Source organism: Phyllobates terribilis, unplaced genomic scaffold (genome assembly GCF_046119375.1).
Source record: "Phyllobates terribilis strain yellow unplaced genomic scaffold, ASM4611937v1 Scaffold_1__5_contigs__length_1240528914, whole genome shotgun sequence".
Classification (NCBI taxonomy): domain Eukaryota; kingdom Metazoa; phylum Chordata; class Amphibia; order Anura; family Dendrobatidae; genus Phyllobates; species Phyllobates terribilis.
In genome coordinates this window covers 493,699,261-493,715,578 of record NW_027362761.1, presented here as the reverse complement: position 1 = coordinate 493,715,578, position 16,318 = coordinate 493,699,261, and the positions used below count along the sequence as shown (strand labels likewise).

The 16,318-nt window shown below is 40.9% G+C and overlaps 1 protein-coding gene across 1 annotated transcript in view; it reads left to right on the top strand.

Moving 5' to 3' along the window:
* The window catches only part of CRHBP (corticotropin releasing hormone binding protein), a 50,147-nt gene extending 36,869 nt beyond the window's left edge, over positions 1 to 13,278 (top strand). The window contains exons 5-7 of the mRNA XM_073655042.1: positions 4,912 to 5,060; positions 8,709 to 8,829; positions 10,882 to 13,278. Coding sequence (XP_073511143.1) covers positions 4,912 to 5,060; positions 8,709 to 8,829; positions 10,882 to 11,036 — 425 coding nt within the window. The 3' untranslated portion in view covers positions 11,037 to 13,278. The remainder of the gene's footprint in view (positions 1 to 4,911; positions 5,061 to 8,708; positions 8,830 to 10,881) is intronic.
* The last annotated feature ends 3,040 nt before the right edge of the window (positions 13,279 to 16,318 follow it).

Genomic DNA, 16,318 nt, shown 5'->3' with positions numbered 1-16,318 from the left:
AGGATCTCATCTCGGTACCTAATGGCAGTCAGGTTACCTCTGGCGAGCACATGGAGGGCTGTGCGGCCCTCCAAAGAAATGCCACCCCACACCATTACTGACCCACTGCCAAACCGGTCATGCTGAAGGATGTTGCAGGCTCTCCATGGTATCTCCAGACTCTGTCACGTCTGTCACATGTGCTCAGTGTGAACCTGCTTTCATCTGTGAAGAGCACACGGCGCCAGTGGCGACTTTGCCAATCCTGGTGTTCTGTGGCAAATGCCAAACGTCCTGCACGGTGTTGGGCTGTGAGCACAACCCTCATCTGTGGACGTCAGGCCCTCATACCACCCTCATGGAGTTGGTTTCTAACCGTTTGTGCAGGCACATGTACATTTGTGGCCTGCTGGAAGTCATTTTGCAGGGCTCTGGCAGTGCTCCTCCTGTTCCTCCTTGCACAAAGGCGGAGATAGCGGTCCTACTGCTGGGTTGTTGCCCTTCTACGGCGCCCTCCACGTCTCCTGGTGTACTGGCCTGTCTCCTGGTAGCGCCTCCAACCTCTGGACACTACGCCGACAGACACAGCAAACCTTCTTGCCACAGCTCGCATTGATGTGACCTCCTGGATGAGCTGCATTACCTGAGCAACTTCTGTGGGTTGTAGAGTCCGTCTCATGCTACCACGAGTGTGAAAGCACAACCGACATTCAAAAGTGACCAAAACATGAGCCAGAAAGCATTGGTACTGAGATGTGGTCTGTGGTCCCCACCTGCAGAACCACTCCTTTATTGAGGGTGTCTTGATAATTGCCAATAAATTCCATTTATTGTCTATTCCATTTGCACAGCAGCATGTGAAATTGATTGTCAATCAGTGTTGCTTCCTAAGTGGACAGCTTGATTTCACAGAAGTTTGATTTACTTGGAGTTATATTCTGTTGTTTAAGTGTTCCCTTTATTTTTTTGAGCAGTGTATATATTGCTATACAACAGATGTACCAGAAGAGGATATCTTTCTGGACAATCCCTTTGACTCAGTGATCCGCAATGTGGAAGTACTGTATCACCTATAATATTTATGGTATTTTTGTAATGGCTAAAACCTGATTGATATGTATTTTTTCCTAATCAGTTTTTGTTTTCTGATTGTATAATTTTTTTTATTCTGTGTTTTGTACATGATTATGGGGGACGCCATTTTGCCTACCCTGCTGTTATGACCATTTACACATACAGTACGCTTTATAGAAGCCACATGGACCTTAAAAGCAATAAACTGGAGATGTTACTTTACTGCTACATAAGAGTTTTCTGCTCTGTTATCTCCATAGAAGTCATTGTGCAGGAAGGGGAAGGAAGTGTGCTGTGCATTCCCTTACTATGAATGGTAAATTATGTGTTATCTATAAAAATCCTGTCTGTGATGGTAATGAGATGTACTGACATTTCAACTGTGCCAAAGAGGAAGTATCAGACTAATATCAGGTCCTGTGGCCTGAGTGAATATTGCAGGATTTTAGGACTTTTTTAATTGCAAAAATAAAAAAAATACTACCAATAAATAGGTAAGGAATAGGCCATTTTCTGATGACATATTCGGTTTTAAGGCTTTGGATTTTAATGTATGTTAGTGGTTACTTTTCGTTTATAAAATAGCAGTAAGTTTCCGTCTGCAGTCTTTATAATTTTAGATTTCAGACACCCTAATATGCAGTTTGCAGCCTGATTCAAGTGCAAGAGTTTCCTCTTGTCTTGTTGGAATCTCTCTCCCAATATTGGCTGGATGCGAGATGAGGGTATATTAGGGGTGTTGAAGTTTCCTCTGCATTTGTTTTTCCTTAGATTATTTTCTCTGCCCTCCAAGAGATACTTTCTTCTCTCTCCATACTGTGGAGATCTGTATACAAACTCCTTCCTCTTGATTTCTCTGACACGGAGAACAGGAGCTCTGATGGACTTCTACCATTTTTGACATTGCTGACACCCTGCAGTAGCAAAATCGTAAATTAATAATAAAAACAAACTTGAAATGCGCTGAAAAGGTATCTTAATAATTGTGTAAAAGAGGATAGCTGTGTGTAACAACCCTCCTGTCTATGTTGTATAATAGTGACGATCCACTCTGGATAATAATTAGCTGAGGATGCGAGGAATCCTGAGTTCTGGATCCATGCTATACTTGCAAGTGAAAAGTATTAGTATGGCGCCAGCCGGTCATGTCTATTCCAACACCTGTTCAAAAAAAAAAAGTTGCCGCCTTGCAGATGTGTGACTCTCTTTAGGAAAAGAGTTCTTGCTTGTCCAACGCGTTTCAACGTGCACTAAGGCCAAAGGTGCATTTGTTTTAATGAAAACTGTTTAGAAACTGATTCAACTTTATCAAAATCTATTTAAAATTCCGTGTACAGGTGTACATAGACTTTCAGGAATAATAGTGAACAATTCTACTGCATCTGTATTGGTTGTTTCATGACTGTTAAATAGGGTCTAATCATTGTAAGTTCAGAAATTTTTTAATATGTTAAAAATAATTATTCATCATCGCAAAGATCTGTTTACTTTTAGCGAATATTTAAGCAAATAGTTCACTGACAAATTTAACCTTCTACATTGTCAAGAATGACCAGGACAGAAGAAAGTTTGGTGCATTGCATAGACTGGATACAAGCATATTAAATCATTGCATTACATATGTTCCTTAGGTTAGATTTGTTAGTGACTGGTTTGCCAGTAAGCCAAACATTGGGTTTGACTTGAGGTCAATAATTGGGCAGCGAATTGTAAAAAAACAAGAGGTGATCATAGAAGTGTTTTCATTCTCCAAAGGATTTAATAAGAGGGGTAAAACTGGTCCAGGCGTATTGGTGCAGCTTTACAATTACACCTAAATCAACTTGCAAACTGCAATCAAATTTAATGAAATTTCATTTGGCACTCTGTCTTTGCCTTTCTTGGCTAAACAAAGCTGGCAGGTAAAAAAGAGGTATCACCATCTGGGACAATATCTTCTTTTTAGGAGGGTCATCCTTGATAAACAGATCAGGAGTTGAATGGCACTCATGGATGTGTTGGCCTCTCCAGACATTGATATTACTTATAGCTAACTAATAGGATGTATTTTTGTACTGAACCCTGCTGACCGGTCAATCCACCTAACCCGTTGCTCATACGCTGCCAATTGTTCCACTGGCTACCTATTGTCAAACAATGGCCCATTTGTCTAAATCATGGCCACGATTACAGGTGCAATATGCTTGGAAACGTGTTGGTGGTGTATCTACACTGTTTTGATGAACTTTAATCTGATGATTGAATAAAGAAGTTTTTAATATGGATACCTCCAGGTACTGGATACCTCCAGCCAGGAGCAAAAGGGAAGGTCAGCTCTCCTGAAGAATAAAGGAATCCAATTGCACAGAGACATGTAGTACTGCAAGATCCAAGAAGAATCAAAAATCCAGCAAGACAATCCTTAAAAACTCACTTTTATTAAGGGTATGTGCCCACGATGCAGAAATGAAGTAGAACATTTCTGCAGTGTTTCTGCATGTTCTTGGCAGTAAAAATGCTTCCGGATTTTACACGCGTTTTTGCAGCGTTTTTACATGCGGATTTGACTTGCGTTTTTCAAATGCATTGGGACCTCAAATCCGCATGCAGAAAGGCACAAATAATGGACATGCTGCGGGTTTTTCCACAAGGAAAATCCGCTGCGGAAAATTCCACAACATGGGCACAGAACATGCAGATTTTTATTGGGGATCATGGGACATGGATTACCAAGCATTTTGCAAGCGGCAAAAACGCTTGAAAAACGCATAGTGGCCACACAGCCTAAAACACGTTAAAATTCATGAAGGCATAAAAACTAGAATTATTAAAATCATTTAGACTTTATTGTATATCAAATGCATAAAAAAACATTAAAAAACAAGCATAAAGGTATCACAGTTTGTAGCAATACAGGAATGGGGGTGGTAGCACAGGCTCACATGGGTCCATACAAATACAAAAGTAAGTTATATGATGAAATACTTTGATTTTCTCTATGCTCCCTATTTATGACCTGTAGGCAATTATACAGTTGATATATAGAGCATATGATTCTCACTGTGAAATCTGATAACTACAACAGCACTTGCACTTTATACTTTGATGTAGTACCCTTATTCACTATGCTCTATTATCACTGGCACAACATTGCAACTCTGTAGATATAAACTGTGAAAATTAACTTTAGCACAATGCACTTTATGGATCTATGGAACGTTCATTTATGTGTTCTCGTAACACTGAACTTTCAGTAACTATAGGTGGATATACATATAATATTTTGGGCCCGACATGCCTGTTTGCTACAAACTGTGATACCTTTATGCTTGTTTATTAATGTTTTTTATGTATTTGATATACTAATAAAGTCTGAACGATTTTAATAATTCTAGTTTTTGTTCCTTCATGTACAGGCCTATTGTCCTCTGGAAGTGGTATTTCATTTATATTTTGGAGGTGTCTTTGGACACAGTCATGACATAGTGCATTACTACGTTAAAATTCGTGTAAAAAAATCCATCCAACATCATTCGAAAAGCAGATGCGTTTCAAACAGTCTGTTGTTTTTGTCATTAGTAAAGGCAATGACTAAAGATTGTGTCTGAAACGCGTCTGCTTTTCCTATTATGTTGGATGGATATTTTCTACATGAATTTTAACATGTTCTCATAAAAGTGAGTTTTTAAGGAACCACTTGTGGGATGTTTGCTTCTCCTCATATCTTACTGGATACCTCTCTCTTCATTTGGACTCTTAAGATATGTAGACTTTCCTGAAGGGGCTCAAATTGAGCTTTTTATCATTCCAAATGTTTATGTAGTAATCCATGAAATATTCAAAGTAACAATTTTTTTATTTTATTGCCTTTACCTACAGCCTGCAACGTGATTTCACAGTCACCCAGTGGAAAATTTACTATGATCATTCCCCATCAACATAGAAACTGCAGTTTTTCTATAATATACCCAGTTGTGATCAAAATATCCGACCTAACACTGGGCCACTTCAATGAACTACAGCTAAAGGTATGCTGGGTATTGTTATGTCTCTCATGATAGCGTGAACATGTAAATTCCACCCACATATCTGTGTATGTATATCCTTCAGTTGCCCCCAACACTAACAAGCCCCAAAATACCAAAAATTATTATTATTATTTTTTTATATAGCACCATTGATTCCATGGAGCTGTATATAGGAAGGGGTTACATACAAAATACAGATATCACTTCCAGTAAATGAACTAACAATAATAGACTGGTACAGGGGAATGAGGACCCTGCCCTTATGGGCTTACATGCTACAGGATGGGGAAGGAGACAGTAGGTGGGGGGTTGCAGCAGCTTTGGTGGTGGTGATGTGGCAGCATGGTCATTACAGGCTGTAGGCTTTCTTGAAGAGGTGGGTTTTCAGGTTCCGTCTGAAGGATCTGAATGTGGCAGATAGACGGACGTGTTGAGGCACAGAATTCCAGAGGATGGGGATATTCGGGAGAAGTCTTGGAGGCGGTAGGGTGAGGAACGAATAAGTGTGGAGGAGAGAAGGAGGTCTTGGGAGGACCGGAGATTACATGAGGGAATATATCGGGAGATTAGTTCAGAGATGTATGGAGGAGAAAGGTTATGGATGGCTTTGTAGGTCAGTGTTAGTCGTTTGAACTGTATACGCTGGGCAATTGAGAGCCAGTGAATAGATTTGCAAAGGGATGTAGCAGAGGAGCAGCAAGGAGAGAGATGAACTAGTCGGGCAGCAGAGTTAAGGACAGACTGGAGAGGCACGAGAGTGTTAGCAGGTAGGCCACAGAGGAGGATGTTGCAGTAGTCGAGGCGGGAGATAATGAGGGCATGCACAAGCAGTTTAGTAGATTGAGGGTTGAGGAAAGGATGGATTCTAGAAATGTTTTTGAGCTGGAGGCGACAGGAGGTGGCGAGGGCTTGGATGTGTGGTATGAAGGACAGAGCAGAGTCGAGGGTTACACAGAGGCAGCGGATTTCTGGTACAGAGGAAAGAGTGATGTCATTTATTGTGATAGATCAGATGGGGAAGATATGTGAGATGGAGGAAAGATGATGAGTTCAGATTTGTCCACATTGAATTTGAGGAAGTGAGATGAGAAGAAGGAGGATATGGCTGATAGACACGCTGGGATTCTGGACAGCAGAGAGGTGACGTCTGGGCCAGAGAGGTAGGATTGGGTGTCATCAGTGTACAGGTGGTACTGGAAACCGTAGGACTTTATGAGCTGTCCCAGGCCAAGGGTATAGATGGAGAAGAGTAGGGGTCCTAGGACAGATCCTTGAGGGACTCCAACAGAGAGAGGGCGGGTTGAGGAAGTAGTGTGGGAGTGGGAGACACTAAAAGTGCGGTTGGAAAGGTATGAGGAGATCCAGGATAGGGCAAGATCTTTGACACCAAAGGAAGAGAGAATCTGTAGAAGGAGGCAGTGATCAACTATGTCGAAGTCAGAGGACAGATCTAGAAGGAGGAGTATGGAGAATTGTCTATTAGCTTTGGCTGTAAGTAAATGATTAATAATTTTGGTAAGAGCAGTTTCGGTGGAATGGTAGGGACGGAAGCCAGATTGTTGGTTGTCGAAGAAAGAGTTAGATGAGAAATGGGAGGAAAGTTCAGCGTGAACATGTTGCTCAAGGAGTTTGGAGGCGAATGGGAGCAGCGATATGGGGCGATAGCTGGACAAAGCGGTTGGGTCGAGGGATGGCTTTTTAAGGATAGGCATGATTGTGGCATGTTTGAAAGCAGAGGGGAAGGTACCAGAAGTTAGTGATAGGTTGAAGAGATGGGTTAGGGATGGGACGAGTGTGGGGGTGAGGTTGGGGAGGAGGTGGGATGGGGTCAAGTGCACAAGTGGTGAGGTGTGATTTGGAGAGTAGGTGGGTAAGCTCTCCTTCAGTGATGTTGGAGAGGGAGGTTTTTGGGGAAGGGCAGTGGTCTGCAAACGGGTTGTGGTGGTCGGACAATGAAGGCTTGCCTTGTTTGGTCAATCTTGTTTTTGAAGTGTGTGGCAAAGTCCTCAGCAGTAATGAGGGAGGTCGGAGGGGTCAGTGGAGGTCGGAGAAGGGAAAGTGTTGAATAACTGTTTGGGGTTGAGGGATAAGGAAGATATCAGGGTTGGGAAGTAGGCCTGTTTGACGGAGGTGAAGGCTGATTTGAATGCGAGTGTTGCTTGCTTGAATGCAGTGAAGTCATCTTGTGAATGTGTTTTCTTCCAACGCCGCTCTGCAACCCTGGACGTTTGCCGAAGCTTTTTAGTGAGGTTATTGTGCCAGGGTTGGCTATTGATTTGTCGTGCTCTGCCATACACAAGAGGGGCGACCGAGTCAATAGCTGATGCGAGAGTGGCATTGTAGATGCCGAAAAATAATGAAATAATGAAAAATACTGCAGTCTTGAGTTTTTAAGCCTTTGTTCTGTGAATAAACCCTTTCTGTACTGCTCATTGAGAGGAAACGCTGCCATCAAGTGTGTCTGGGCGCTATTCAAATGTTCAGTTTCAATGTGTCCCCTTTCATTTCCTCATTTTGAACTCCATTGAGTAATTATTTTATGATCATTTAGTGGACATCTTGGGTGGTAACATAGTCCTGATGATTTCCCTACACATGCAAGTAATAAACAATACAGATACCTTGTATGGATCTGTGAGACCCAAGCCTCATAATGGGTGGGTCACTGGGGAAGAGTATAACGTAAGATTAATCGAGATTGTGTAGAATCAGGTGCATGAAGTAAATTAGTCCCATTTTTCCCATTATTGAAAAGGTTTATTTGGGTCCTATAAGTGTTAACAGTTTAGGACAGGCCCCTTTTTTGACTAAGATCCACGTGATGACAACCCTACTGGTGAGAGATGTATGGGAGCAAGAGATTTACCATAATTAGAAAGGAGTGTAAGAAAAATTATATATGAAGATGTGTCTATTTAGCCATAGAACCTATATGTATGACACATAAACTAAATGCAGTATAAAATATAACATTTATTAATGATAATTTAAAAGTACATAATAAAAATAAAAGATGGGGAAAGGAGTCACAAAAAAGAAAGGCCACAGAGGTAAGTATCAGCAATACTAGGATAAACATGCACGAAATGAATATATCAACCAATTCTCCACATGAAGTGTTAAAATGTTATATATGCAGATAATAAAGTGAAACAGTGGTAAAGTGCAATGTGCTAGTATACTTCCCACAATATTGGATGTATATAAAAGTAACAGAACAAGGTGGACCTGGATCCAGGTCTCACGGGTCAGTACCAGCCTAAATATGTAACACATGCCAGATCCTTGCACACCATTCTCACCTTGTTCTGTTACTTTTATATACATCCAATATTGTGGGAAGTATACTAGCACATTGCACTTTACCACTGTTTCACTTTATTATCTGCATATATAACATTTTAACACTTCATGTGGAGAATTGGTTGATATATTCATTTCGTGCATGTTTATCCTAGTATTGCTGATACTTACCTCTGTGGCCTTTCTTTTTTGTGACTCCTTTCCCCATCTTTTATTTTTATTATGTACTTTTAAATTATCATTAATAAATGTTATATTTTATACTGCATTTAGTTTATGTGTCATACATATAGGTTCTAAGAGATTTACCATGTTGCGCTCGGCTGTTTCCTATCTTGTCTACAGAAACCACCACCAAAAGGATGTGGAGGAGCTGGAGATTTTGTGGAGCTGTTAGGAGGCACTGGATTAGATCCATCCAATATGTTTCCCTTGGCTGACCTCTGTCACTCATTTCATGGCTCAGGTAAGAGATAGTTTGCACAATATTTTAGAAATGCTTTATAATAGTACTTTATGTTTTAGGACCTTTTTTAAATGCTATATTTGTTAGAAATGTTCAAGGTGCTTTTCCGAAATATTTTAGGTGGTAAATTTGATAACCTGTAGAAGTCTGTTGCTGAACAGAGATATCCATTACATCTATTTTAAAGTATGCACTAATGAAGGGCAACTCTCCTAATAGGAAAGGAGAGACTGTAAATACCTTATGGCATTACTTAGTAAAACTATAGTGATGCCCTAGTTGAATCCTCCATGTAGTCTTAGCCATGTAACCCAATATCAGGGCAAAAAGAAGAGTGGTGTAATGGCACACCCCATTGTATTTAGCACTGGGGCACCCTGAATCATACCTTATAGGACCCAATAGCAGATAAGGATGCTCTCTCATTTGTATAAATACATTCATCCTACATTTTACATATGTCATTAAAGGGCTTCCCACCACATAACTAGGACTTTCTCATTTACTGATCACTTTTCTAACATACTACTGGGACCCTTACTTCTAGCCCTAAAATATTAGGGCTTCTTTCCCTTTAAATTTTTAATGTATCACACTATTACTCACCTGAATTGCACAACATATGAATTGGAGCTTAAAAAGCAAAGGTGCAAGTGCGCCATAATAGTTCATTAGTCTCTGTTATAGCGACGGATCATCAAATCCAAATCAATGAGTAAGAAATAATGTGGTTGTCTTATTATATGTGTTCCTGAGCCTCCCAGCTTCCCATTTGCTTAGAAGAGGGTGGCATGCGCCTGATGATTGACAGTTTGAACCGCTGGTCCAAACTTTACACGCTCTGATTCTGCAAGCTGAAGCAGCTTTGCCTCTGCAGTGTTGGAGGAATGAATGATCACAGAATCTGACAAAATCTAGTAATCCAGACCAGCTTCAGAGCAGTACCTGCAAGCTGCATAGTAAAGTGCCAGGGGCGGACATATCATTGGTGTAAAATGTGCCCAGGGGGTCCAAGGGGTAAGGAGGTCCACATTCACCTTCAGATCTGCAAGCATGTCCTAGTACAGACACAAAGAGGGACCTCTTGCATAGAAACCCTCTTGCATTTGTGTCCACCACTGCAAAGAGCTGTAAATTATAACATGTAAACTATACCATAGGTGTAAGCTATAAAATTAGAAATCCTTCCATTCCTGAGAACGAAGAGGATTTTTAATAAAACGTAAATTACGAAGTGTTATGCACACGGGTAAAGGGAGTGAGCAAGTCTTACTATAGAGAGAAGCCACGCCTACACCCAACTGGTCCCTGTACAGACCAGTCAATACTTAGCAGCACAACTAAAAACACTACATCTGACATGACTCCTTAAATGGCTGTTGAGAGGTTTCTCGTACCTCCTGAGGAACCAGACGGGAGGCCACAACACACTGTCAACAAGGGGAGAAGAAGGTTTCAGGTGGACACGAAGACCAAGGGTTAAAGCACGTTCATAAAAGAGGAATTAGAATAGTAAGGAGGACCAAAAAATAAATTAAGCTAGAATAACCTCCCAGAAACCTAAAAGTGAAAAAAGGAAAAGTATGTTGGGAAGGAAGACAAACAGACACACAGCAGGAATATAAGAGGTGTAAGTCTAGCAGGGTAAATTCCTGGACTAAAGGGCTGGAACTCCTTAGCACAAATCTACCTTGAAGAATAGCCAGCAAGGAAGTGCAGTGAAGGGATAATATATAAAGCCCCATCCAGAACATGATAGGGCAAACCAAAATGGGAAAATGGAAAACACCTGGAAAGTAGCAAACCAAGAAGGGAGAATAAAGACAATAGGAACAATCAGCATTTGGACAGGGAAGTAAAAGTGCATTAGCTCAACAGACAGAAGAGCTGAACACAATGCAGCAGATCACCGGATCGACTCCCCAAACCAAGCCATGACACAAAGTTCTTGCTTTTGTAATGACTTCACAATCTGACCCATTTTAGAGAATGTGACAACCCATCAAAAATCAATATAGTTGCATTGCTAACTTCTATTTATTATCTTTGCAGCACAAATGAAGATTGGCTGTGACAACAGCGTTTTACGGATGGTGTCAAGCGGTAAATTTATTAACAGGGTAACATTCGAGTATAGTCAACTTGACAGGCAACTGGAAAGACAGCAAGGCAATAGTGTGGAAGATGTCTGCTCACCACTTGATTGATCCAGTGGCTTTTTTAAGTGAGAGAATTATTTTCCAATAAAGGCATTAATCAACGGTTCATTTATAATATATTGTTTCACTTTCTGCGTTTCCAAACAAGGGTAAATATATAATGCATATATTTGTGTAGGTTATTTTTATAAAATTATACCCACTTCTGTATTTTAAAGGGACCCTGTTATGCTCCCAGATTGTCCTTAACTGTTACTGGTACAAGTATGGGTGCAGATTTCTTTAATTTGATCATTTCTTTTATATAACTGACTTAAGCTGCAATGTTTGAAGAATCAACTTCTATCCTGCAGCCTCGCAAATGCTAATGAAGCAAGACTAGTCCAGTGGGCGTCACTTTCCCAGGATTGTCTCAGAATTTCTGCTTGCACAATGCTGCTGCCAAAACCAGTATTGTATGCAGGCTGTCAATCACACACATGGGCAGGACATGCTGGACTAGTGCGGCTTCTCTAACGTAAGTGACGCTGTAGATTAAAACTTGATTTGCCAAACATTGCAATGCTAGTCAGATACATAAAAGATATGATCAGATCAAAGAAATCTGCACTCATACCACTATAGTAGCATTTGGGGGCAGCCAGGGGACCTGACAGGTTCCCTTTCCAGGAAGAATCTCATTAGGTTATTATTGTTTTATGTACATGATGATGCTGAATTCTAAGTGAAGGGACTGTCACAAAAGAACTTCATGAGGTCAAGTATACTGGGAGGACTACAAGTTTGTTTTTTGCCACTCTCAAAGGTATAGTCAAATAAGTAAGATTGTTGAAAGTAGTAGGCAGTGTAAAAAATATACTGTAGCAACGGGGTGTGTATTCACGTCTACATGTCTATGGCCACAATTACCAAGCCAGGAGAAAATTGATTTGCCTGTCAACACTTCTTTTCAAAATATGTTAATTTCAAATCTGGCAAATCCCTTCCTTAAAGTGAACCTGGCAGCAGGAGTTTTCTAAGTAAACTACAGGCAGTGTCATGTTGGGGCTGCTGCACTGATTAATATGATACCTGAGGTGAAGAAATCCATCTTGTGGTTCTTGTGTAATCAGTGTTTGCAGTTTTGAGTTAATGATATGCCCATGCCCCAGGGAGGGACTGTAGGCAGGGTCTTATCCGTGTGCTCTAGGCCAGATCAGCAAGATAAGACCTACCCACAGGCCACCCCTACTTGTCTCTCTCTATGGCTGTCTTTATGATGAGGAACATACTTGTGCTTTGGAGCGACATGTGGTCAGGTCTTATCTTGCTGATCTGGCCTAGAGCACCAAGGAAAGACAATTCCTACAGTCCCGCCCCAGAGCATGGGCATATCATTAACTGAGAACTGCAAGCACTGATTACAAAAGAACCACAATATAGATTTTTCACCTCAGGTATCATATTAATCAGTGCAGCAGCCTCAACATGACATTGTCTGTAGTGCTGACAGGTTCGCTTTAAAGGGAATCTGTCACCAAGTTTTTCCTACCTGCTCTGAGAGCAGCATAGTGTAGGGGCTGAGACCTTGATTCCAGTGATGTGTCACTTGCTGGTATGCATGCTGTCATTTTGATACAATCACAGTTTTCTCTGCTGCAGTTCTCTAAATGCTGAGCTCTGTATAAACCCACCCACACTAGCTGTTGGCAGCTTTCTGTGTACACTGAAATCTGCTAATCAGTGATGGGGGCAGGGTTCCACAAAGCAATTAACTAGGAGGCACGACATTTCTAGTCCTGTAGTGATAATTTCCTGCTGATAAAGCACTGATTTTATTGAAACAACAGCACATATCATAGTAAGTGACACATCTCTAAAATCAGTGTCTCAGCCCCTACATCCTCCTACTCTCGTATTACATAACAAAAACCTGCTGACAGATTTTCTTCAAAGCATCCTAATAGTCGCTAAATTGGCAAAACTTGAACTGGTGGAAAAAAAATTACTCATCATCTGTAATCAAAAATGACTTAAAACTATTCTATTTTTTCAGTTGAAATATATTTCTAAAAACCTCCAGCAAGATCATGAATCGTTAATGGTAAAACTGCTCTGATTGTTCTCACTGTACCTAATCTTGATGTCTATAAAAAATTCAACTGTCCAACAGAAAAGAACGATGGACGTTCTATGTATTCTGCTGATAAAATCGTTTATCAGTGTAAAATATGTTACGTTAATGTATAATAGTATAGATAATAAAAGTTATTTATTTGCAATTATGTTTGTAATAAAAATAATTCAAACATTAATAAATATACACAGAAATGTCGCATCTAAGTGGGTTCATTTCTCTGATTTCTGCCGACTTGCACATTTTCTGAAACAAAGCTGCACAAAAATAAAAATACAATTGCTAAAGGGATTCTCTACTTTGAAAAAATCCGTTCTATCCAAAAGAAATGTTCTTCTGCTTGTACCCTCAGTGATCAGTTGTAAAATGTAGGGGAACATTGCAGCAAGTGTTCAAATTCCCTAGTCCACCTCCAAAATCAATAGGCAAACCGTATATTAAATGCACGTGCTGAGACCTCTAATCCCATTCCCACAGAAAAGCTGCAATGCCGAGCCACCATTCTTCCCCTGTTTTGTACCCCCACCATTAGTCTTATTTTTATAATTTTTTAGGAAAGAGGCTCTCTGATGGCATCTTGCGCCTGAAGTTTAATAGCATGTTTAGGCTAAGTGCTTCCGCTTCTCCCTGGCAGGAAAAACGCATGCGGATTTTAAATGCGTTTTCCTGCCAGGTAGAAGCGTTTGTCAAGCGTTCTTCACATGCATTTCCGCATGCGGGTTATCACACGCTTTTCCAAGCGATTTTAGCATCACTTGGAAAGTGCTTGACAACCGGCATGGATTTATATAGTGTGACCAAGTAATAGTTAAAAAAAAGGAATAAGAATGGTAAAAAATAAAAAATAAAGATTATACTTACCTTCCGATGGCCCCCGGTATTTTCTCCGCTCCGTCTGGTCTGTTGTATCAGTCGCGGTGGTGTGAAAGGACCTGCGGTGACGTCATTGAGTCATGTGACAGGTCACGCGACCGCCGACGTCAGCGGTCGCGTGACCTGTCACATGACTCAATGACGTCATGGCAGGTCCTTCACACCACCGCGACCCATACAACAGACCACGAAACAGAAAAAAATGGCCGGCACTTCCAAAACAAGAAATAGATGTGAACAGGTGCTTACTAGGAGCTGCTACCTCCATATACAATTAACAAACAAAGCACCACACTGTAACGCTAAGTATGCGAACATGAAATATATGAAATTTGAACAGCATTACTGCTGTAGAAAATAGAAATAAATGAGAAATCTTAGCGCATAAATTGGCCAATTCATGTGTACCTGGTAGACATGGTAAGGCGTTTCTCAAAAATACCAGGACCCTATCAATGTGATCTCCTCTCTAAGTGACTATGTCTGCTTGTGTGTGGGATAATAGGATTCTGCTGTAATTAAGTAAGCACCTGTTCACACCTATTTCTTGTTTTAGAAGTGCCGGACAGTTTTTTTTGTTTCTATGTATAAGCTTTGACTGAGCACTCCGCCTCTATGCCACAGGCGATTTTAATTACAGCAGAATCCTATTATCCCACACACAAGCAGACATAGTCACTTAGAGAGGAGTTCAGATTGGTAGGGTCCTGGTATTTTTGAGAAATGCCTTATTGCGGCTACCAGGTACACATGAATTGGCCAATTTATGCGCTTAGATTTCTCATTTATTTCCATTTTCTACAGCAGTAATGCTATTCAAATTTCATATATTTCATGTTCGCATACTTAGCGTTACAGTGTGCTACTTTGTTTGTTAACCATACAACAGACCAGACAGAGCAGAGAAAATACCGGGGGCCATCGGAAGGTAAGTATAATCTTTATTTTTTATTTTAAATTATTTTTTTAACAGGTTCTATGGTACCCGGGTCTGGAGGAGAGTTTCCTCTTCTCCAAAGCCGGGTAATATGCATTTCAATGCAAGTCAATGGCGGCAATTACGCTGCATGTCCACAAAATTAATGGACAATGATGATCCGCAGTGGAAATTTCCGCAGCATGTGCACAGCACATGTGGATTATCATTGGGGACCATGGGGCACGTATTACCAACCGTTTTTTAAGCATTTTCGCTGCGGAAATTCCGCTTCAAAAACACTTGAAAAACGCATAGTGGGCACACAGCCTTAAGATACTGGATTTCTCCACTACAGTAAGTGATGGCATATAATTAGAGAATATGTCATCATCACTTAGAAATCTATAGGGGTCCATCTGCCTGGACCCTCACCAATCGCAAGTACAAGCTGTGATTTCTCAGCACACCAACGCCTATGGCCACCAGTCATTGCCCCATTTATTTGAGTTAATGTGCAGAAGACCTTTACGCCTCTGCTCTCCTGATCAGTGGTGGTTCTAGATATTATAATTACTGATCAAAATGTTATGATCTACTGATATATGTATATATGTGATTTGCCATCATGTTTTACTATTGGAATACCTCTTTATATGCTGGTGCAAGGGTCAAAATTATCCAACTGTTTAACTGTGGGGTATAGTGAGTTGGGGATTGCAAGCAATGCCTCCTTCATATTGCAAGGGGGGGGGGGCTTTATTCTCTGAAAAGTTGTGCGCATTGCACACCCCTCAGGCCAACCCTGATGATATCAGCTTTGAGCAATTAAATGGGCATGGTTATCTTGCCAAAGGCAGTGAGCATACTGATTGATCGACAGTTCAGACCAGCAGCACCACTGTGCCGCTAATGCAAACTGTACGCTCTCTGATACTGTAAGCACAGGCTGCTTTCTCTTTGCAGAATTGGAGTAGTGCAATATCATTAAAGCTGGCCGCATTAAGAGCCATTAGTGTGCTCCATTGATCCAGCCAGCTTCAGCGCAGTGATTACAAGCTCTATAGAAAAGAGCTTGTAAGCACTGCGCTCCTTGTCTATGAGATTGGGCATTTGCACTGCAGTGGTAGGCGATAACCTAGACAGAGAGCAATAAATTATCAAATTAAAATCCTTTCAAACATTAAAACTGCGGGCATTTCATTTCATTTATATCAGCCTGGCATTTCAGAGGAAATATACTGTGGGATCATCGTGGGAGACAAGACTAGATGGGTATTTCCCCCGGCTGGCTATTTCCAGCGCCACTTCAGGTAATTGACAGATTTTTTGCATAGCAAGACACCTGTCAATCACCTCTAACAGTGCTGGGAGACTCCAGCTGAGGGGGCACTGGGATAGTCCCGTCTCCAGCTATGGTCCCCA